The 23,999-nt window shown below is 46.2% G+C and overlaps 2 protein-coding genes across 3 annotated transcripts; one reads left to right on the forward strand and one right to left on the reverse strand.

Annotated features, from left to right (window-relative positions):
- Window positions 1-2,538: 2,538 nt before the first annotated feature.
- tmem129 (transmembrane protein 129, E3 ubiquitin protein ligase) lies at window positions 2,539-6,405 on the forward strand. Of its 2 annotated transcripts, XM_070837034.1 has the most exons (7): window positions 2,539-2,755; window positions 3,095-3,153; window positions 3,800-4,057; window positions 5,311-5,471; window positions 5,646-5,805; window positions 5,898-5,970; window positions 6,042-6,405. In XM_070837034.1, exons 1-7 carry the CDS (start codon window positions 2,551-2,553, stop codon window positions 6,224-6,226), a joined length of 1,101 nt encoding a protein of 366 aa, XP_070693135.1. In that variant the 5' UTR covers window positions 2,539-2,550; the 3' UTR covers window positions 6,227-6,405. The 2 variants fall into 2 exon arrangements, with proteins under 2 accessions (XP_070693135.1, XP_070693136.1); XM_070837035.1 differs by lacking the exon at window positions 3,800-4,057.
- A 3,741-nt stretch (window positions 6,406-10,146) lies between these two features.
- On the reverse strand, window positions 10,147-18,316 carry atoh8 (atonal bHLH transcription factor 8). Its single transcript, XM_070836981.1, has 4 exons — window positions 17,219-18,316; window positions 16,719-16,871; window positions 15,794-15,985; window positions 10,147-10,750 (listed from the first exon to the last, which is right to left on the reverse strand). The coding sequence occupies exons 1-4, from the start codon at window positions 17,870-17,872 to the stop codon at window positions 10,745-10,747; spliced, it is 1,005 nt and encodes a 334-aa protein (XP_070693082.1). The 5' UTR covers window positions 17,873-18,316; the 3' UTR covers window positions 10,147-10,744.
- Between the last annotated feature and the right edge of the window lie 5,683 nt (window positions 18,317-23,999).

Here is a 23,999-nt window from a genome sequence, read left to right on the forward strand (position 1 = left end):
ACTTGTCTCACTCAGCCGCCCCAAAATGCACTGCGTCTCTGCAGATTGTACAGTTGGGGGTGGGGGGGTTCTAGCACCACAGTGCGGCTGCTGAGGGGCAGTGCTGGATAACATAATCAGGAATGATGCGTGGGCTGAATTATTTTCTTTAGAAGATTTAGAAAAGGAATCATTCTATCCTTCTAAATTAGGTTGAGCAGCCTGAGCTTTACAGACGACTTCTTAATTGTTTCGTGCATGTCTGAGTGTTTTCTGACGATTTAACGTCAGAGATCAGAGAAGCTGCTGCCTTAATGTCACTGCAGGAAATATTGTGGGACGTCTAAGCAGTGAAACTGTGCACTGTAGCTATGAACTTGAGGACAGAGGAAACGTTCAAGGAGAAACATAAATAAATGTTTACCGTCTGAAATAAATGTTTCAGACAGCTTTATCCAGAGGACGGAGCGTTAATCCAAACAGTCTCACTGTGTGAACCTGAGCTGTGTGTGTGTGTGTGTGTGTGTGTGTGTGTGTGTGTGAACTTTTGGATGTGCAGAACAACACAGAACATAAATCAGCATTAGATCCTGATCGATCCTTCGATAATCGATCAAGTAAAGTAAGCTGCTGTGCTTCGTGGGTAAATGCGCTCAGCAGCTCTCTTAGGGTGGGTTATCATCTGGGTCAGTATCACCATGAAGTCCCTTTGAGACGTCACGACTTCCAAACAAAGGAAGGGATTTTCCACACAACTTCATATTCACTGTGTTAAGGATACCTTAGGCCGTTAGAAATGCAAGTTGGTCAAGCATTTTTTTCTAAATCAAATGCAAGCAGGCAAAATACGAGTCAAGTGAATACGAGTAATTGCATTGTGACTTTAAAACGTACATATTCAGACAGACGTTTGGTCCCTTTCTCAGCAGGATAGTTTAGTTCATGGCTAAAGTGTTTGCACATTAAAGACATCTATTCAAACTTTCCCACAATGCTGAAGTCCGCTGTTAGTCCACTGTTCTTATGACCTTTGACTTTTTCACTTACCGTAAAAGTGAAACATCACACGGATGTGGACACAAACATCAGCTTACAAGGCGCTACACGTGGAAATGCGCACTATGAAGTGAATTCTGTTCTTTGTTGCTGAATCCTCTCACAGCTTCGGGCAGGGGGAGAAGAGGAGCTGCACCAGCACAGCAGAACAGTTTGTCTCTTTTCACCAGACTGAATGAAGAAGTTTGCTCCTTTGAGTTTTGTAGGGATGCTTTTCTGTGGTTTGTAGTAATGAAGAGAGGATTCCAAGATTCATTCAAGAAGTTTATGTAGGTTTACGAGCTCGGAGTCTAACATCACAGGCATAGATGAGACTAAAGAATACAGAGCAAAGCTTTCACACATATACACTACTCACAAAAAGTTAGGGATATTCGGCTTTCAGGTGAAATTTCAGGATGAACCTAAAATGCATTCTAACCTTTCCAGGTGAACTTAATGTGACCTTCTCTAAACTTTTGAATGCACATGTCCAACTGTTCAGTGTTTCAGTACTTTTTGCACAAGTTGCTGTTCTCTAACAAGAAGCTTAACAGCAACATTCACAACAGGTTTGATCCATGAATCCACCAATACATTTCCTGCTTCAGTTAGAATTGGTATTTAAACAGTCCTCCTCATCATGCTGTTCACATTCTGACATCATGAGACCAAGACGACACCTAACAGTTGATCAGCAGCACCTCAACACTGGAGGCTTCAAACAGGAAGTCCTCAGACGGAGGTGTTCACTGAGCTTAGAGGGTCACAGAGTGTCATCAGGAGGTTGTAACAGTGATACAGAGTGACTGGAAGAGTCACAGAAAGGAGAGGAGTGGACGTCCTTTGGCCACATCCCAATTTATTGAGACACCGAAAATGTTTTGTTGTGGTATACCTACCACTGTTGGTAGATTTTCTTTCAATAAATTGTTTAAAATGAAGAAATGACCATTGCATGCTTCTACTTAAATGCCCTACTTTCATGATATAATATCACTGTAGCATTCACTTTTTACATTTTCCATATATTTCACCTGAAAGTCGAATATCCCTAACTTTTTGTGAGTAGTGTATATATATATATATGCATATATAAGATTCTACAAGCAAGACCTGGTTTCAGGTATGTGAGTGGGTGCCCCAAAGATGGACTCAACCTTTACATGAACTGACCATCGTCCAGACAACGTGGAGTCAGGAAGATAGAATGCTGACTTGAGGGGAACATGCATGCTATCTAGGACACATGTGCCTGCAGCATGTTACATGAAAAAGACATTCTAACAAGTTTGTTTAAAGATTTCAAGGGTTTCTTTTGTGGCTCTTCCAGACTGACCATGATGGTGGATGAACTGATGACCCCCCCCCACACACACACACACACACACACACACACACACACACACCGTCCGCAGTGCCTCAGCAGCAGCAGCAGAGGGCAGCACGCGCCTTCATTAGTCTTCCGGCAGAGACCGTAGAAGAAGAAGGCCAACAGGAAGCGGAGTAGCACCGTGACGTCAGCAGGCTCCCAGTATGGAGAGCCCGGAGCTGAGCTTCACTCTGGCCTACATAGCCTTCTCTGTCTGCTTCGTGTTTACGCCCAACGAGTTCCGCTCAGCCGGTCTGACGGTGCAGCATCTGTTCTCGTCCTGGCTCGGCAGTGAGGATGTGGGCTTCGTCCAGTACCACGTGAGGAGGACCAGCGTGACGGTGCTGGTCCACTGCTCCCTGCCTCTAGGTACAGTCACACTCAGAGGACCGTCCGGCCCGCTGGCCTCCTTCTGCTGGAAGGTTCATAAGGTTCATAAGGGCACTGACAGGGCTGGACACACACAGCAGTGTAGTGTGAGAGATCATCCCCACTGTGCTGAAGTACACACACACACACACACACACACACACACACACACACACACACACACACACACACACAGACACACACACACACAGACAGAGTACACGTAGAGATCCGTGTGTGTGTGTTTGTTTCCGTGTTTCCAGGGAGGCTGAGACCTGTAGTGGACTCTGATGGTTCACATGCTCGTCATGTTGCTCATGTACATGTTCATCTCTCCAGGTTACTACATAGGGATGTGTATTGCTGCCCCAGAGAAGAACCTGGGATACTTATACGAGGTCAGTCTACTGCCTGTCTGTCTGCCTGTCTGCCTGTCTGCCTGTCTGCCTGTCTGCCTGTCTGCCTGTCTGTCTGTCTGTCTGCACAGTTATGGATGCACTTGGTGCCACTCTGCGTGCACGCATTCGACTCTTCACGATGCTAACTGAGTAATGTCCTATAAATCATGGTGGATGCATGTTGTAATGATGCAGTCTGCACAAAGATGGAGCGCCTTCCGTCTTACCCTGAGGCGGGTGCAGGATGCCGGACTCTGTAAAAGTGCCCCCACACCAGAGCTGGGGGCGTAGCAGTGAATAAACCCCTGTCCAGTATGTGTCAATATGCCGGAAGCATTTTCTCAGTGATAACGTGGTTCTGCAGAAGCATGATTGATAATAATTGAAGATTGTGTACATGTGAACTCTTACACTCCAGTAGTAGGTTAAATAATTATTAAAATATATTTGCTTTATTGATATTAATCTGTCCCCATATATTGATTTGTCAAAGTTCTCTGTCACAGCCATACAGATAACGTGTGGGTCAATGCTTCATGAGCTATAACTCTTTGACGTCCGCATGTCGTGCAGCAGCCCAGATGTTCCCAAATGTTGGTTCAGGCCTCCATGTCTCAGCTGTGTGCGCCGTGCTGTGCTTCTCCAGGTGAGCGACGGCTGGAGAGCGTTCCTCCTCCTCTCTCTCTGCCTCCAGTTGGTCAGCTGGATGTTCATCATTTACTGGTCCCGCCATCGCTGGCACAACCATCCAATCAGCCGGGTCCTGCAGGCCCACGTGCAGCCTCCTCACTCCAGCTGGGGCTCCGTGGCAACCAGCATCAACACAGAGTTCAGACGCATAGATAAATTTGCTACGGGGGCGCCGGGAGCCAGAGTTATTGTCACTGACAGCTGGGTGTTAAAGGTTAGTGCGTATCGTATCAGTTCACATTGTCTTGGAGTAAAATAGGGCTGTAAACTATGGCCTTGTGCTGCCGGACACAGAAATGTCACTGATGACACGTCATTGTTGGGTGCAATAGTGCATTTGGGGTAAAGGGGTAGATAGCCGCATTATATTACACACAGTTAGTCAGTGAGTTCCATTTTTGTATTGGCCTTATGATGACCCATCCCTCCTGACCCGTGTCCATAGAAACATGACATCGCTCCCACTCTTGCAGTTCCACCTTATTGAGTAACCTGGTTTTGAATTCTAGATGTGTTTGTGCAGCTCGGTCACCGCGCCTCAGAGACGCTTTCCAAATCATCCCAGTGAGCTTCCGTCCCAGCAGCAGGGCGGTTTGGACCCCGTCTGCGTCCGAGGGAGTTAAATCATCGGTGGGGTCTCCCAGAATGTACGACCCTGGAGTGAAAGAAACGTAAACATGTAGTTAACCTGAACTAGTCTTTACTAAGCCTGGTCCTAACTGCTAATAGATACATTGCTGGGATACATTGTTGTTAATCTCCCTCTGTCTTGCTAATTTTGTCGCTGCTAATTTTGCATTTGCGGCAACGAGATGGAGAATCAGAGGAACAGAAAAGGAATTTTCATGGACATGGAAATACGACAAGTAATAGAGCTGAAGGCTACAGCCAGCACGAGGCCACACTGACATTATGACAAGAAAAACATTACCGTGGATTAATATTAATATTAAGGAGGAAAGTGCTTACGTGCAGATCTTGGTCAGCTCTGCTTTGTGTGGCGACCTGTCCTGATCAGTGTGCCAGCACAACATGAAGCCGCTTGCTGAAGTCTCAGTGGGGGTGGGGAGGTGCCTTGAGCCACCCCCACCCTGTGGATGGCCAGACTCGTGGACGCAGGGGTTAGCGCTGCATTGTGGTCCGACACACGCTGCAAGTCCGGTGACGGCTCAAGTTGGAATGGATCTCTCATACAGAATTGAGATCAGCTCCTCGTCGTTGTTAATCTGTGCTGGGCTGCGTCTGTCCCTAGTTACTCTGCACGGACTAAATGCCCACATGTTGTAAGGTCTATATAAGAGATGCGCCAGATTTACTCCCAGTCTTAGTGAGAAGAGAGTTTAAGCCTAGATGGTGCAAAAACGTTACTATTAAGTTACTTATTCTTTAAAACATTTTCATGTGGAAGATCAGCAGAACACCTATTTACGTCCATCCATATGCCTGACCCAGTTTGTCCCTCTCTAGGTGACCACCTATCACGTCTACATGGCCTCCCAGAGTGAATGTCATGTGACAGTGACGGAGTCCAGACAGCATCAGCTGAGTCCAGACTCAGCCTCTCCTACACAGATCCTGACCTTGAGAGTGGCCAGCATCAACCCTGCTGTCAGGCCCTTTGATATCAGGTGTGTGTGTGTGTGTGTGTGTGTGTGTGAGAGTGAGAGTGTGAGTGTGAGTGAGTGAGCAGTTTTCCACTGGTGCCACCAACTTTCTCAGGTGTGTGTGTGTATTTAGACCCATTCTGGTTTCTATCATTCTGTCATTATAAAACAGCCAAATCTCTCTTTCACTGTTTCCAGTCTCAACTCCACAGAATATGCGGAGCTCAGGGAGAAGCTTCACGCTCCCATTAGAAACTCTGCCAACGTAGTGATCCACCAAACCATCAGTGAACTGTTCCTGGAGACGTTCAAAGCTCAGGTGGAGCTCAACCAACCGTACACACTCCCCAACGGACAGGTACACCGGTGTGTGTGTGTGTGTGTTAGTGCGTGTTAATCCTTAGTTAGCTAGTGTTCTCGATGAAATGACTGTTCCTTCTCCGCGCACAGGAGGTGGAGCCCTGCATCGGCTGCATGCAGGTTCCAGCAAACACCAAGCTGGTCCGACAGTGCCACGCAGAAGGTGAGTGAGAGTCGGTGAAAGCGAATGAGCGAGAGACCCTGACCGATCCCTGACCGCCGTGTTTCTTCCAGGAGCCGACAACGAGTCCGAGTGCCAGCGGTGTTTCTGCAGACCCATGTGGTGTCTGTCCTGTCTGGGCCGGTGGTTCGCCAGTCGCCAAGACCAGCAAAGACCCGAGACCTGGTTGTCCAGCAGAGTCCCCTGTCCCACGTGCAGAGCCAAGTTTTGCATCCTTGACATCTGTGTAGTCCGCTGAAGTCCACGTTCACATCCGAAGCAACTTTTTCCTCTGGGAATAACGTTAAGGAGTGTTTTTACGCAACACTGAGGAACAGACCTCTGGAGGGGGAGGAGGAGGAGACAGGACAAGACTCCGTTATATACCTGCCTATCTGTTTTCAATAAAGAGTGGTCATTTAGAGCGGTTCTAAAACACTCCGCTAAACATTTGGTTTGAATCTCAACATAGTGTAGAGTGGCATCGTGGGCGAGGCATCCTGGGAGATATGTTTGTTTTGTGTTTTCCTCCCGATCAGGAGAGAGAGATGGTTGTGTCTGTGTAGTCAGCAAGGAAGTAAGGACGTGTCCACAATACGTTTAGGTAAGCATGCAGACTGGATGCAGGAGAGAATCACAGTGGAAGAACAGGAGCAGGACCTGCAGAGCTCTCAGGTTGAAGTGACTCTGCAGCAGGACTAGCCAGTCACATGCAAGGATCGAACTCTCATCTGTCCCATTGTTGTTGATTCTATCCAAGATTCTTGATTGATTTTATTTGTTAAGTTTGTCTCGGGGGGCAGCGTGCTGGTGCAGTGGTCAGCACAGCAAGAAGGGTGCAGGTTCCACTGGCCGGCGGGTTTGTGGTGCCTTCCCGTGGGGAGTTTGCCCTGTTCTCCCGTTGCTCGGGTACTTTGTGGGCACTCCGCCCCCCCCCCACCGTGCAAAGACATGCAGGTTCATTGGTGACTCTAAATTGCCCGTAGGCGTTAGTCTGTCTGTGCATGTTGGCCCTCTGATTGGCTAGCGACCAGTCCAGGGTGTACCCCGCCTGCAGCTGGGACTGACTACAGCTCCCCCCCCGTGACCCCGAAGGATAAGCACACAATGAATGGAAGGAAGTGAATTAAGTAATGGTTTAAATAATAATGAAATTTACTGGAATTGAAACAAAAAGAAAAGCCAAATGGTAGCACGGGGGGAACTCTTCTGCTGGTCGATGAGCACTTAGATCATACAGTAAAGGGGCAAATGCTGGATTGAAGGATGCACGGCAAGAGATTGCGAACAGAGTCAACACCAGCTTTTCCTTCTGTAATGTACATCCTGAGGAAAGTGGTGCGACACTGTATCAAAAGTGCAGCTCACAAGGAAGCCGCAGCTAAAACCAATTTTATGTTGTATAGTGATGCCAAAATATGCAAAGGTGCAAATGCAGAGGCACGTAGAGCCCTCTTAAACTGATGCACTTTTCTTAAATGTGTTCGGAGCAGCGACAGTGAAGGATTATCATGCACTTTTTTTCTTTTGAACTCCTAAACTGCCCACCGATGCGGATGAGTCTGTGGCTTCGGGCCCACTTCCACAGTTGTTGAAATGTGTATTTACTAAGCGTAGTCTGTCTGATTAGGCCTGCGCTCAGGTTGGAGGCGAACAGAGCTGTGCTTTTGCGTTACGTGAGGTAACTCCACACACAAATAACAGTCATGAATATTATTTGCCCTAACAGGTGCAGCAAAGCAGGCTCACACGGCCAGGCCTCATCGGCTAAAACAACTCAGACCACCTGTCTCGTTTTGAGTGTGCGGTGCCTTTAACTCATGTGTGGCACACAGATAACCGATCCTCTCACCTGGATCGATGTAAGACGGCGCGTTCCCCTGAGTGTCAGGGAGTTCCTTTTAAAACCCAGTGGAATGAGGACCAATGGCAGATGAAGCACCGTCTGCATGTCCTTGTAGAAACAGAGGTGCTTCAGAGCAGATGATGCTTTTCCATCTTCTGCTGTCCACCTCAGCTGAGCCTGAACCCAACTGTAGTTTTCTGCTCTCATTCGACTGGTGTGGAACCCGCTGTGGTCCAGGTCGGACGCGTCGTCCCCTCAGAGATGCTCTCCTGCAGAGCACCGTTGTATCGCTTTGATATGCGAGCGCCCCCCACAATTAGATCTTTGCATTAAGGTGTGCAGGTGTACCTTGTGACGTGGCCGCTGAGTGTAGTTCCTCCAGCGCGTGCTGAACTGAGATTTGCGGGCAGAGTGGGGAAAAGAACGGTCAGAAAACGTGTGGAAGTATGACTGTGATTTCTAGACTCAAGTTTGTATTTAAGAAACTTTTCTTTGATGCACGTGTTCATTTGATTTACACGTTCATTGACAAAACGGTGGAGAGGATTGCGCCCCGGATCTCAAACAGCTGAGTTTCTTCTTTTCGGAGAGGGTTTTCATCTTTAATCTGTGGATACACTGATAATCATTTAAAAAAAAAAAAAAAAAAAAAAAAAGCATGCTGAGTAACAATTTGTTCTGTGTTTCATCAGATGCAAAAGAGAGGACTTGTTGCAGCTGCTCCACATGCCATTCAGCCTCACACACTGCAGGCCCACAGGAGCAGGAGAAGAAGCAGCTGCTCGCTCACTGCTTTTTTTTTTTTTGTATGACACCTTGTCATGTTGCTTTCTGTGTGACTGATTAGCGTCTGCGCCTGTTTCTTCCTCCTCAGCACCGAACGAACACGTTTTTGCGCCGAGGGAGGAGGGTGCAGCTGAGGTTTGCGTCCCATCAGTGGGATTCTAGTGCTCATTTATCACTCGCCTCTCACGGAAAAAATACGGACGCAGGACAGGTTTCTTGGCCTTGAACCGCACGCACAGACTTAAATGGTAAATGGTCTGTATTTGTATAGATCCTTTCTAGTTCTTTCAACTACTCAAAGCGCTTTTACATCACATCCTCATTCACACATTCATTCAGGAGGAATGTAATATGGAGGAGACTATTCTTTCATACTCATTCACACACTGAAGCTGCTTCAGGAGCAAGTTGGGGTTCAGTGTCTTGCCCAAGGACACTTCAATTCAATTCAATTTTTCAATTCAATTTATTTGTATAGCCCAATATCACAACAGAGTTGTCTCACAGTGCTTTACAAAGTTCACTGAAATAAACAAGTGTAAGCGAGCAAACAATCTAATAAAGAGTCCAGCAGTCGATGAGGCCAATGGATCAGTCCGAGGCATCACCTGCCCTTTATGACCCTCCTTCTTCGGGAAGGAAAAACTCAAAAAACCCAGTGGGAAAAGAGAAACCTCTGGGAGCACCACAGTGACGCACATCCATTGGCTGATGGAGAACCATCCTGCACGACATGTTGACCCACAGGAGCTGGGGATTGAACCCCCAACCTTCTGATTGAGGGACGTTTAACACCTCTCATGTACGTTTAGTTTTTTTTTCTAATTTTTGCTACACGTTTTTCATCACATGCCTCAAACACACATCAGCACGTGGGCTGGACTGATGATGTGAGGAAGCAGCGGCCTGGAGTGCAGGATGATCAGATCACACTCAGATAAACCTGCTGTGTTTTCTCAGAGGACACGAAGACGGTTTCCTGCTGGATGAATGTGGACCGACACACTCCATTATGGTCTTTCTAATAAGTGCGTTTAAAATATGCAGAGCACAGGTTTAAATGTATTTATTAGCCTTTATAGATACAATGTAAGGCCGGTGTTCCTGCTGCTGAAGCCCAAACAGGCTTCAATATCGATAATATCAATAAATGGGGCCAGTTTCAACTTCTGGTGCTTCAGAGAGTCCAGCTTTGTTTCTGTCTCCTCTCCCTCCCTTAAGCTGCAGCTGTTTGTGTTTGCGTAGTTTCAGGAAAATAGACCTCCAACGTAGGAGCTTTGGGGAAAAATGTCCTTCTTCTTCTTTCCCTCTGTGACGTCTCTATACAACAAGGTTTTTGGAGTTTGACCCCCACAGTTTGGCCATTCTTTTTAAAAAAATCTTTCTCTCAGAAGTCCCCTAACTGCACAGAGGGGACGACACTAACTCACCGTAGTTTAATATTTTATTATCATAACTGTGTGCGTTAGTATTAATGCAAACAGAGAGAAGCACAATGCACAGCAGGTGTATTGTATATGAAAAATCACAGAGTGTGGGGGGGGGGGTAAGCATTTTTAAAATCAGTTTATTTGTACTGAATAAACAATATTGGTATATTTGGAAATATAACAGAGGTATTAACCTTAAAACAAATGTTTAATATTAGAAATCGACGAGCTGCTTGAACTGCAGGGACAGTTCAGAATATCTTTAACTTCAAATGTTCACGCTGACGTCTTCTGGAAAACCTTTCACACAGCTTCCACCACAGCAGCGTGGCGCTCATGATGATTCTGCCGGCTCAAGAGTGAGTGTTGCTGGGAAAATACATACTTACAAACGTTATAGACAAGTCAAGTGGAGAATACATACTGGAGCACAAGGCTGAGGGCTTCAGTCACAACCTCCAGCTCAGTTGCTCGTGGGCCTCTCGCACTACTCCCTCTCAGATAAGTACTGATATTAGTGGATCTGCTAATGTGTGGTGAGAGCAATTCATGACAAAAACACTCTAAACTCATCCCATCTCGCATTCATCCGTTTCCTCAACTTTTTTTTTTTTTTTCTCCGAGTCCCGGTCTCGTCATCCGTCCTCCCAATGTCCCGCATCCTCGGAGTTTGGTCGGAGGTTTGTGTGTTGAAACGTGTCCACTGCTGTCAGCTTCACTCCTGAAACACACAGAGGAAGGAGTCTATGACAGTAGTCCACACTGACTGCAGGCTGTTAGTTCAGGCCTGAACTAGGACTGTTACACACTTTATTATTTACAGTATACATGTTTGTACTGAGGGCAGCACGGTGGTGCAGGAGTGAACCCGACCAGTCCAGGGTGCGCGTTGTTGTCAATTACTGACACATCCAAGGATGTAATTGCCCCCCCCCCCACCCCAAAAAATTTTTTCCAGTTTGCAATTAATATATGAAAAATAGTTCATATTTTTTGTTTTTCTCATTTGAAATCTTTGGTTTTATATTCCCAAAATGGCACTAAAAAGTTAAAAATATGTAATAAATACATGAAAACTTCATAGTTATGATCAGGACTGACGTTGGTCAAAAGATTTAATGCATTGAAAGTGAAAAAAAAGATTCATGTATAATATTTTTATAGCACTTTTTAGGAACAGAACATTTTTTGCACTAAGGGTGACGAGTGGCACATTTTTACATAAACTCAAACTGCTCAAAAAATAATAATGCATTCAAATCAATGTTGTTGTCAATTATTGACATATCCAAGGCTGTAATACCCCCCCCCCCCCCAAAAAAAATAGTTTGCAATTAGTATATGAAAAATATTTCAAATTTTTTGTTTTTCTCACTTGAAATGTTTGGTTTAATATTCCCAAAATGACACTAAAAAGTTAAAAATATTTAATAAATACATGAAAACTTAATAGTTATGATCAGGACTGACGTTGGTCAAAAGATTTAATGCATTGAAAGTGAAAAAAAATATTAATGTATAATATCTTTATAGCACTTTTTAGGAACAGAACATTTTTTGCACGAAGGGTGACGAGTGGTTATTTTTTTAAGGGGTGCACAAGGGTTAAAGGAAAGACTGTAACACTGGGGAAATTAGCAAGAGTAGCTTGATATTGAAAGTATTCAACTGAAAATACCCCCAGCCCCCCCCCCTTCAGGCTGTCCTCCAAAGCCACTCCCCCTCAAGTCCACAACAGTGATGAGAAGACTGTGCATCTAATGTCATGACTGGAGTTTACAGGGAACACATAGAAAGCATTATACACTACTCACTAAAGTTAGGGATATTCGACTTTCAGGTGAAATATATGGAAAATGTAAAAAGTGAATGCTACAGTGATATTATATCATGAAAGTAGGGCATTTAATTAGAAGCATGCAATGGTCATTTCTTCATCTCAAACAATTTATTGAAAGAAAATCTACCAACAGTGGTAGGTATACCACAACAAAACATTTTCAGTGTCTCAATAAATTGGGATGTGGCCAAAGGACGTCCACTCCTCTCCTTTCTGTGACTCTTCCAGTCACTCTGTATCACTGTTACAACCTCCTGATGACACTCTGTGACCCTCTAAGCTCAGTGAACACCTCCGTCTGAGGACTTCCTGTTTGAAGCCTCCAGTGTTGAGGTGCTGCTGATCAACTGTTAGGTGTCGTCTTGGTCTCATGATGTCAGAATGTGAACAGCATGATGAGGAGGACTGTTTAAATACCAATTCTAACTGAAGCAGGAAATGTATTGGTGGATTCATGGATCAAACCTGTTGTGAATGTTGCTGTTAAGCTTCTTGTTAGAGAACAGCAACTTGTGCAGAAAGTACTGAAACACTGAACAGTTGGACATGTGCATTCAAAAGTTTAGAGAAGGTCACATTAAGTTCACCTGGAAAGGTTAGAATGCATTTTAGGTTCATCCTGAAATTTCACCTGAAAGCTGAATATCCCTAACTTTTTGTGAGTAGTGTGTGCTTCATGTGACGACAGATTTTGCACCTAACCCAAAGCTTTATTACTCCGTTTCATGGACGTATTCAGTGAAGAAAAACTTAGAAGCGTGTGCAGGAGGAGACCAGAAAGTTCCCGGCACCGCATCCACTCAAAGGCTCACAGTTCATTCTCCAACTCACCTCCATTACGTTACATTTCATAAACTCATTACATAACTTTGAACTTTCTATTTGAACTATATTTGAGCTTGTCGTGCACAAAACAGCAAAACCTGAACTTGAACCATCGACAAAGTATCGCTGGCACCACTCGTAGCTGCGCCTGCTCTCCACGCTGACCCCTTTCTAATGCGACTGCGACGTGATCGATGGAGGAAAGATCAACAGTCATTCGGGCTGTGTAGCAATGACTAACAAGCTAAGTTAGATAAAAACCAGAGGGTATCTCAGGGTAGCTCAGTGACAAAGCGTGTCCAAGAGAACCTAGAGAGGGAATTCTATAATAATTATTGTGATTAGACGGCCACTTTGTAATGATAATATTCACTTGATTTATTGAAGCTCATGCGATACTATCTTTTTTTTTTACAGAGAACAAAGGATTTTGTCCCGAACCACCTGCACTGGAAGTACAGAGGGGATCTCTTCATGACCAGTATGGGCAAGAGGATGGGCTACAGAGATCAGTAACTCTGAGGTGTACAAATGTGCATGTGGTATTTTACTGTGATAAAAAAAAAAATGATGACCTACTGTATCCTTTAAATCAACAACAAGAGTAGAGGGTGACCAAGTCTAGAGCTGGATTCAAGCAGAGGAAGCTCAATACGGCGTTCACCTGAGCTTAGCGTGCCGCCACAGGTCGCTTTAATCCCCCTCTCGTACTTCAGCAACAGAGAACTCAAAGCAGTTCAGTCAGAAGTTAGCTAATTAAATGTTTCTATATTAATCACTGGCCATTAATAGACGGATTCGTTGACGCTTTTTTGGTTGCCAGGTTGTAAAAGATCCATTTGGCTGGTGTGTCCTACCTTGTGAGCAGCCGTTCTGCATAGTTAGTTAGTACTTGGTTGTGTTAATGGCTTGTTGTTCTGTATTTATAGTCAGAGTCAGAGAGACATTTAGTCATTACGTGAACGGCACAAAATATAGTGTGTGAGCGAAACGTACACTTCTTCCAACCGCTCCGTTACAGCGTGAGGAGCTGCAACTGCAGGACACGTTTAGTAATTAATCTCACTCTGACATTTCATTTATCCGGTCCGTTTCCAGCTCTGATATTTCTGCTGCTGTGTGTGTGTGTGTGTGTGTGTGACCCTGGGCCTCTGCTGGTGCAAAATCACAATGAAGCAAAAAGTCTTTTTCCTACTAACTGTGCACACAGACTTAGTGGCTCTGAGAAAACAAAAAAAGCATTTCATTCTTGCCAGATCCCCCACCCCCAACACACACACACACACACACACACACACACACACACACATGCCCCCCCCACCCCTCCTCGCTCTCTGTCTCTTTCCACCAGCTGCTGCTGTGTGACAGGCCGATGATGACTGTGTTTTTTCCCCTCCTTGTTTCAAAGTATGTTGGAGCAGATGGCCTGGAGAGGCAGAGTGGGGGAATGTGTTGGAGAGACTGCTGGGGAATGTGCCAAGTGTGTGTGTGTGTGGAGTGTGTGTGGAGTGTGTGTGTGTGTGTGTGTGTGTGTGTGTGTGGTTTCAGTTCGCGTGCCTTCTCGCTGCCCTCTGCCCTTCATGGCGCCAGCTCCACTTCCCTTCCACTCTAAACATCTGGTGTCTGGGACTTTGAGAACACACACACACACACACACACACACACACACACACACACACAAACACCGGCATGCACACAGGGAGAAACAGCAAGCAAGCAGGGAAAAAAGCCCTCAGCTAGTTTACATCTAAGAGCAACATGACTGCATTAGTGTGAAGCTGAATGTGAGAGCTGTACACTGTCAGTGTGTGTCAAATGAAAACCTTTTAATAAATATATATATATATATATATATATATATATATGAGCCATGCTTTGAGGCCATATGCTCTCATCCAACAGACATCACACGCAGTTATGTCAACATGTTTTTAAATGTATTGTTTTCGACCGTTTATATCATTAAAAGCAGGGCAATATCAGAAATTCTTCTTTTCGTCTCAGCTGACCGAAGGGGCGTGTCGCTGCCTGTGTTTGATCGACAGCCTCGTGTTGTTAATAGAACGCAGCTCTGCGGCTTATTGGCCACCGAGCCTGCACACCGACTAAGCGTTAAGTGCTGAGCTACGGGACAAGAAGTAGATAAGAGGGACACTTCAGCAGGAAGGCTAGTGTGGGTGGTCATTCAGCAGGCTGCTGTCGAGCCTTTCAGGAGCTCCGGAACCTGCAGGAGGAGTGAAAACCTGCACGCTTTTCTTTTTTAAACTAAATCTGTGCTTTAATCACGAAACATCGTCGTCCGTTTCTCTCTCTCGATTCATCTGATCTCTGTACTTACAGGATCTGAACCCTTTCAGCCGCCAACGCGAGTTATAAAGGGAGCTGTGGACCGCTGACTGGACGACAAGCTTCATTTTCACACTGAACAGCGCTAACTTTAAAGTATTTAGGTCTTCGGCACCGTGGACAGTCAATGTTACGAAGCTCTCAACACTTGACACGAGGCCGTTCTCAAATGTGTTTCGAAATTGAAGAGCGTTTGTAGAAATGATGTCCATGTTAGTGGGGTTTTTTTTTTTTTTGTTGCATAATGTAAATTCTCAAAAGTTGGATTCAAATAATAGCTGGGGGCGTGTGTGGCACACATAAAGGCTGAGCAAAACACATGAAGGGAGTGACTTATCCCTACTGTAATGGCCCACACAATATGTAGCTACATGTACTACAAGTTGTTCATGCGGTCTCCTTTAAACACTGATGTTGTTCCGATTCACTGATGAATCCAATCGCTTTCTTTTTCTTCTTTTTAAGTGAAGCTATTCATCTATATCAGTGGGATGTTTCACATTAAAAGCCTCAGAGGGAAGGGGTAGATGAGATAGACTTTTAATGTAAAATACATGTAGAGGGAGTGATTAGTGAGTAAAAACAGCATTTAAAAAAAAAATGCTGGCTTCTTACTGGAGATGATCGAATCTAAATATAAAGTAGTGGCAATAAAGGAGATGTTCCATAGTTTATCCTGTAGTTTGTTTGTCCTCCTCGGCCTTGGCCACTATCTGAGAGCGCACGTTGTACCGAAACAGAATCCTGCCCTACCTTCCTCTTCTTGCTCCTGCCCTCAGCCTGCAGGGTCCTGGTGCACTGTTCCACACACTGGGAGAAGCTCAGACTGCTGTGATCGGGGCTGTAGTCCAGCTCAGCCAACTGAGCCAGAGACAGGATGTAGTTGCAGGCTATACGTAGTATCGCCAGCTTGGAGAGTTTCTGCCCGTAGGAGTAACATGGCACCTGGAGAGAGAGAGAGAGAGAGAGAGAGAGAGAGAAAGACATGGGTGGAGGTGGACTGCGGATGCTTCTGACATGTTTGCCACTGGAAGGCCTGAGAAAGCTGACGACGTCCTGGCAGCCTTTAAAGCAAAGTGAATCGACGTGGGAGTTTCAATGTGCCTCACATAAAAACACATGTACATACAGTGCAGTGCTTTTCAAGGAAATGAATAAACTCTCTATACTGTGCTCATCACAGCCATTGCAACAGCATGGCATGACAATTATAGAATGGCAAAAGATCTCTGAGGCCTTTAGCTCTCTCAATTAATTGATAATAAAGGGGACCAGAACTCAGAAGGGGACATGGCTGCCTCGTAACCTCTGAAACCCTGATCCTTACTGGCTGTAGCTCGTATTTTCTCACTCTATGAATCCAGTCCTGCCCGCCTTTGCTTCTGTAATTTAATGCCCTCAGTAAAGTGCTGCAATTGGCTGACAACACAGCAATCTGATTTTAGCAGGATCTCCGTGTAGCACCGCCCCAGTGTGCATCTGTTATGGCATATTTTAGACCGCCTGAAATCAGAAACTAAGCGAACTTGCGTTCCTCCGACATCTTCTGTGTTATCTGTATATATTTGTTTTTCACCCTGTAAGTGTTTCTTTGTACAGTATACGCACGTGTTTTGAGTTTGTACGCGCTAAACATTGGTCGTTTTCTGTGTTTTTCAGAGCGGACAGCGAGCCTGACCTGCTTCCTCAGGGCCTCGAACGCGGCGCTGATGGTGTGGACGCGGGTCCTCTCTCGGGCGTTAGCCAGAAGCCTCCTGGTCTGCTGGATGGCTTTGACCTCGGGACGCCCAGGTCCATCACAACTCACCCCGACCCGCTTCCTGGGAGACTCCTGACAGCAGGACAAGAGAGGCTCACATTATAGAAAAGTAGGTCATCTCCAAGTGGACGTTTGTTTCTCCGTTTAATTGAACTAAACATCAGCAGACTGTTTTTATTGTTCCTCTAAAACAGAGAGAGTGTCTGTTTCTCCCTGTGATATGTGAGACTGATCCACTGATAGCACAGAATATCTCCATATATCAGGTGTGTAGCACACCACAGCTAAAGCGGACCCACCCAGGCCCCTGTAAAAGGCCCATGTGGTCCTGAAGTAGCGGTTCATCCATCTGACCACACACATTTCATAGGTATATCTCATTACAGCTTTTTCTTTCTCTTAATACTCCACACATTCACCTTAGGCGACTGGACCTGGTGCTCCTGGTCGTAGCACTGGGAGGTCTGGGGCACCCTGGGGCCAGGCCGAGCCGCACTCTGTCCCGACAGGGAGGGCTCCTGGGGGAAGGCCTGGTGGCTGGGCGAGTGGCCGAGGCTGCCGCTGGTCGACGTTGACAGAGGGAACGTGGAGCGGAGGCCCAGCTTGAGCCTGTTGGACAGAGGCTGGGAGATGGCCGTGGGCCAGTGGGAGATCTCCGGGTTAGAGAATGAAGAAGCAGGTAACTGGGACAGTTTGGAGGTGATGGCAGGCACGTTGATGCCGATTCTCATGTCTATGGCGCCGCTCTGAGCCGGCACCACGCTGCCTTCTGGTAGTCCCGACAGAATCCCTGCGCTACTGGCCATCACCTCCTGTGACTTCATCAGCTGTCTCTGTAATGGAGCCAGCTTGCTGACGTTACATGCCTCGGTCAGGGTGTCATCTCCTGAGTCCACGTCTGACAAGTGCACCGGGTAGGCTTTCATCCTCTCAGGCTCGGGGCTGCTGAAAAGTCTTTTAGGCTCCCGGGACTTCCTCTTGAACTTCTTGTTAGTGCATGGCATAGAGATCAGTACTGGGTCTTTGTTCATAGACTCACTCAAGGTGTTATCCAGCGGATGGGGGTTCTTCATTTCCAACAATTAGTGTAACTAACAAGCTAAATTGACAAAAATCCAACAACAAATCTAGATAGATAGATAGATAGATGTCTAACTTAGACTGTACACACACTCAACCAGTAGAGATTTGTTCAATAACACACACTATCTAACCCCTGCTAACTGTGGAACACCAGCTCTCCAGCCCCGTGTGTTACTTTAACTCCACCAGCAGGTTTTCTGTGGCTCCGCTCTGTCTGCGGAGCGGCATCCTGAATAATCCACATTAGTACACAAAGCTGTGTAACATCTGCTGCTCTGCACGAGCCGTCCCTCCGGAGCGAGATTTTGCAGAGAGCTTTTCCTCAGCTGTGAGGGTCTGTGTCTGTGTCCAGGCCTCAGAGCGTTGGAGGGTTACAGCCGAGCTGTCTGAGCGTGGCTCCAGTCAGTCTGCATAGCAGCACTGTGAATAACCCACACTGAGCACACACACACACTGAGCACACACACACACACACACACACTGAACACACTGGGCAGGCTGCAGGGCTGCTCGCACTACAGAGCAGGAACATGGAGAAAGTGGCAGAATCACCATTCCACATGCAGCCCCGCCGCTGAGGCTGTCATGTTCCACAGAGCAGCTCGCAGAAGTTCTCCAAACAAGTAGGATGGAGAGGAGAGATGGGGGGGGAGAGGGGAGGGGGGGGCAGGAGGTCCTAGTCCTAGTCCTTAGTTAGAGGATGACTAGAAGATGACTGGCACTGATGGGTTTCTACATATTCATCCATAACCAGGACAGACTGCAGATCTCCCCCTCACAGTGGGATCAGAAGGTCTCGGCACTGACAGCACTGAAGCTGCCCCCCCCCCTCCTCTCCCTCTCCTCCTCCTCCTCCTCCTCCTCTTCCTCTACTTACTACCGTGGTACCGACACATCCCTCAGTGAAGCCCACGGTCCCTTCTGGATGAAAAGCTCCCGTATCCGCGCGTCCACTTCCACGTGAGCAGCGGGCTATGTGCTCAGTGTGAGCGGGCACCAGAGGTCCCTTTAATCCCCGGTGGTGGTGGTGGTGGTGGTGGTGGTGGGGGGGGGTGGTCCCGGTAAGTGTGAGGTCCGCTTCTGTGCCGCGGGGCCGACAGGAGAGGATCCGCTGCTCCGGGCTGGGAGGCAACACTGAGAGCTGGAGAGGACTGCGCTGGTACATGGGGGCTCCTCTAACTCTGCTGGCGTCTGTCTGGCTGGAGCTGTCTCAACACACACACACACACACACACACACACACACACACACACACACACACACACACACACACTCCAGTCCATGGTCCGGCTCAGCAGCGCCCCCTGCTGGCTACAACAGGAGCTGGGGCGCCTTTATTGCCCAATAAAAAAAATGACAGTGGAAGAAAGTCCAAGCTGATTTCTCTCCTGCTTCTAGAGACTTAAACCGGCTCCTCTGCAGCAACAAGAGCTCAGGAGCTGAGGTCGAAGCGGCCGCAGAGCGTTTTCAGCGAAGACACCACCGAAGCATTGGGGTTTGTGCGGAATAGACCGAGCGCAGCTGGTTCTAATCTCCGAGGAGACGGTGCCAGGTGTTGAACTTCTTTCAGTTCCATGGACACATACAGACATACAGGGAAATGTTGGGGGGGGGGATTCAGAAGGACACAGAGGAGACATGGGACAGAAGAACAGAAGATGTGATGATCCTAAGTGATGGTATACGCTTGGATGCGATTGAAAACATTTCTCCCTAATGTTTTCGTATTTTTCGACGCTGTGTTTCAAAGTATAAATCTGTTTCCACAGCTCACAATGACAGCACAGCCTGTCCTCTCCGGGCACTCAGCTCTGTCTGGTTCTCATCAGCTACTGTGCTCAGGCTGTTTTTTTTGGGTTTTTTTTACATTTGGGATCGAATTTGTCCCCATTCCTGAAGATGGGTGTGATCGGCCCATCACTCCAGCTGTCAGGGACGTGACCTACGATTAGCACCAAGTTGAATATCTTCAGGACGGCCGATCTGCATCTTTTGGTGCTATATTTTAACACCTCATTCGAGACGGCATCAGGGCCTGCATGATTTTTAGGGCTGCAGTGATAGGGTATAGGGTAATCTGTGATAGGGTGATCTAGTGGGGTCTGATCATTCTTAATGTCTCTCTCTCTCTCCACACAGTCCTGATTCTCTGCCCAGTCCTGCATTAGTTAAGGTGATGCAGTTCTGATGACGTTGTAGTAAGCCAGGATCTAACATTTCTGTGACTTCCCTGTTCGTGCTGTGAAGTCCGTTGGTTGGAAATAGCCCATTTGGCTCCTTTCTTTTATTTCATCCTCACATTTTTTTTCAGGATTTCACGTGACTTTTGATTTTATTCAAACTTTACTCAAATGTAGCGAAGAGCATCACCTGAAATAAAAAGAACCGCCACTTACAGTGCAACTTCCTCAAGCGAATCAGTGCACATGCAATAAAAGACTTTCAGGTTCCTATTTAAATGCAGGTACGGCAGAAGAAAATGATCCTGCAGGTGCGCGGTAACAACGAGGCATGTGGACTGGAACAGTTTGAGTAATTACCAAAACAAAACTTTACATTAAATTGACAATTACCTCTATTGTCAGTGACTTATATTCATTGTTTTGTTGCTTTTCTTGCTCACCTTCCTCTGATGAAGATAGTAAAAACATAGTAAATTGAGAATGTTCTGAGTATCACATGCTGGAGACTTGCAAGGTTGCTGCATAGATGTTGCAGTTGCAGCAAACCTCCAGCGCTCTAACGGGACCTCACATGTCGACTCTTTGTCAGCTATACAAGTCAGGAGGATTCACCGAGGGAGCCTCATCTTCCGGTGTTCCACATTAGCCCGATAGGTTTAGCCACTCAGAAATGCTCTGGGGAAAAAACACGGCTATTTATAGACCCGTCCTCCTCACACAGCTCACACATCTTGAGCAACAGTGTCACTCCCGGTCCACGTTTCTCCAAGCAATATACAACAGTCAGCGATGCCGTCATCCTCATCTGTCTGGCAGAACCTGGAGCCTGGCTTTCTAGAGCAGGCATCATCAGCACATTCAGAGTTTGGCACCCCATCCAGACATCTAACGTTTGCAGGGCTTGTTGCAAAGGAGCCTGTTGTTTTTCTGTGCAGTCCCAAGAGCTTTGACTGTCTTTCAGAGGCCCCATGACGGAGCAACAACCACGGGCTCCCGTACATACTTATCTTCTCGACAATTTTCTTGCTCCACCTTCCTCGCCTCAGGTTTTCAACTCTCACAAAAGCTGTCTCAGAACTCGGCGTCCCTCTTTGTGAAGAGGGAAACCTCAGGGCCTGGCACCTCTGTTGAGTTCTTAGGCATAATCTCTGACTTGATTTCCTTCCAAGCATCCTCAGGGAAAATACAGCCCATCACTCTGCTTCTTTCTGACTATATCCTGGCAGACAGATGCACCAAACGCCAGGTACCAGACTTCTTTGACTGCCTCATAAACCATCTGGTTGAGCTGCAGCCATCCCCTCTTTCCATGATAGAGCACCTCTGGATTGATGCAATGGCAATTCCCTTTTCTACGACAATTTCATCACTCAACCTGTGGACATTCAACTCTAAACAGACACAGCTCCTTCCATGGGTTTATAGACGGAGGCGTCTCGCTTCTGCTTGGCTCAAATCTCTGCTCTCTTTTATCTGCTCTATTTCATGAGATATATAGCATTATCACGGATGCCATTCTTTAGGGGACTGAATAGTTGGGAAAAGCCAAACTAATCCACTCCGATAACATCACAGTCATGGAGATCCTAAATAAAGGTCAGCCTCGTTCTCCAGCAATCATGCAGTTCCTGTGCAGACTCCCATTAATCTCGGCTCAACATCAGTTTATCTTTAGTGCAGCCCACATTCCCTGTTAACAACAGCATCACTGATTCATTGTCTCACTTTCTTTCCACATTAGGCCTCAGAATTTGGATTTTCAGCCCAGTTCAAACCAGTCCTACCATTTTTAGCCACAACATTCAAGGAGCTTCCACAGCTGGAAGAAACGCTTCTCTCTCAGCCTACCTAACAGACTGGACTAGTTTAAGAGCATCGTCATGGTAGACTTCACCTCAGAATCCACATCCCAGCTGGCTTTTTTCAGCTCTGAAATTGTCTCAACTTCATCAGCCTACAAATTTGTCTCATCATTCCAGTCTGTCTGGAATCACCATCCACAATTCATATTTACGCTCCGGTCTGTCTCAAGAAACTCGACTCTGTTGTTCCAGAGGCATTTACACCAAGTCCTCTGTGTCTCAGGTATATCTTCCCTACACTATTCGAGTGGACAGCTCACACCAAACAAAACAGTCCTCGGCCAGTGGTCATCTCAGGCACAGCTCTGCTACATTCGCACCAATCTCAATGATCTCCATAAAACGTGCCCTTAACTCGGTTCAATTTAAATTTCTATTGGTGGCCTGAATTCAGCTCGCTTGGAAATGTACTGGAGACAGAACCCCCGCGCTAAGTCTCCTTCCCTCCCGTCTCCAAACATAGCAGATCACTTCCACCTTCCATCATCCCTCTCATCCAAATCCATTCATCTGTCCTCAACATGCAATATATTCTGAATTTCATTTGATGGTGACTCTGTACACAAACCAAACCTGGATTCAGATCTGGTACCCTCGTCCTGAAGAATCTTGGTCATATTGAACTGATATAGATGCAAATTGTCCTACGGGTTGTAGGTATGGCTTTCTTTATTTCTTTGTTTAATGGCAGTGTGTTATTTCTGAGCGATGCCTGATGTCTCAGTAGTGTGTCCCATACCTCCTTATACCACTTCGAGCCCTTGTGAACTCACATGCACAAGCTCTAGAGCTGCTGTTTAGGCCTCAGGGTGGACGTTAGGATTGGTCTTCCGTATCAACAACATGAATAAAGCAGGGCTGAGATTCAGGCTTTGTTGTGCTTTTGTACTACATATTCCCAAATAAAATGAGAATTGATCATATTACCACAAACTAACAGCCACACAGTGGACATGGGGCTTTTGGGGCACCTTGGGCTCCAGTTGGCAGTTGGCCACTTCTCCAAGTTGGTAACCTAGCCTTTGACCTGGTCCGATGAAAGCTCATCAAAAGGTTTCATAACCTTCTGCTAGGTCTAGACCAAACGATGTTTAACCCTTTATCGGGCAAGGGACCATATTTGGTCACTTAAGTGGGAGTTCAAAATGCGGCCCCTTGCCTCGCCATGAGGCAGTAGAACTACGAGATTTCTCCAAGCCAGTCAGCGACAATCAGGCTACATGACAGACCGGCAAGAAACCATATGGTTGATTTTCACCATAACATTACTTTTTTTTTTTTTGAAAAAAAGTCTTGTAATGTCCACCAGTAATGGTCTAGGGTTGAAAGTTTGAATTTCTAAGTATTTCAATGAGTGCCCTATAAAGGGTTAAAGCTTTCTCCATGCTGCCATTGAAGCTCCAGAACAGAAAAGATGTAATCACTACTGATTTACTGAATTTTGGTTGGCCTAATATTTGTCAGATGGAATGAATGAATGAATGAATGAATCTTGAAACAATCAGCTCATGAAATATCCTCTGCGCGTTACTTATTTTGATGGAGACTTTTGGTGAACGTCCTCGTGCTGCTCAAACCTCAAGAATCTACAAACATAACAATACTGAGCAGGACGTGGCCTCTTCAACTGTAGCCGCAAGCCTTGCTGCTCCGTGCATTTATACTTGAAGTGGCTGTATCCGTCTTCACACTTCACGGACCCCTACCCATCCAGAATGACGTAACAACTGCCAACATGCGTTTCTGAAACACTTCTTTTATTCTGCATAAGTGTTACTGCTCTACATATAATTTGTCTTTTTTGCCCTTCACACACAAAAGAAGACAGGCAGGTTATTTGATAAATAACAGTTCGTTTTGGACATTTTAAAATCAAGATTTTTTGGAAAACAATGCAGGGATATAGATAGGATTTTACGGTCTGTAAATGGTAACTTGTCTGTATTTGCATGGCGCCTTTCTAGTCATTTTGACTCAAAGCGCTATAACATTACATACGAAGAATCTAAGTCGGAGGAACCTTAACGAAATCATTAGCAAGGCATGTATGTTTCAAGGATAAACTGGGACCT

Source organism: Pempheris klunzingeri, chromosome 9 (genome assembly GCF_042242105.1).
Source record: "Pempheris klunzingeri isolate RE-2024b chromosome 9, fPemKlu1.hap1, whole genome shotgun sequence".
Classification (NCBI taxonomy): Eukaryota; Metazoa; Chordata; class Actinopteri; order Acropomatiformes; family Pempheridae; genus Pempheris; species Pempheris klunzingeri.

Excerpts from the sequence above, each read along its gene's own strand:
- atoh8 (XM_070836981.1), bottom strand. The coding sequence starts at position 17,872 with ATGAAGAACCCCCATCCGCTGGATAACACCTTGAGTGAGTCTATGAAC. Across the intron at positions 16,872-17,218 it reads ACCAGGTCCAGTCGCCTAAG|GAGTCTCCCAGGAAGCGGGT; the intron begins GTGAATGTGTGG and ends TCCTGCTGTCAG. Across the intron at positions 15,986-16,718 it reads TCGAGGCCCTGAGGAAGCAG|GTGCCATGTTACTCCTACGG; the intron begins GTCAGGCTCGCT and ends CTCTCTCTCCAG.
- tmem129 (XM_070837034.1), top strand. The coding sequence starts at position 2,551 with ATGGAGAGCCCGGAGCTGAGCTTCACTCTGGCCTACATAGCCTTCTCT. Across the intron at positions 3,154-3,799 it reads ACCTGGGATACTTATACGAG|GTGAGCGACGGCTGGAGAGC; the intron begins GTCAGTCTACTG and ends GTGCTTCTCCAG. Across the intron at positions 5,971-6,041 it reads CCGACAGTGCCACGCAGAAG|GAGCCGACAACGAGTCCGAG; the intron begins GTGAGTGAGAGT and ends TGTTTCTTCCAG.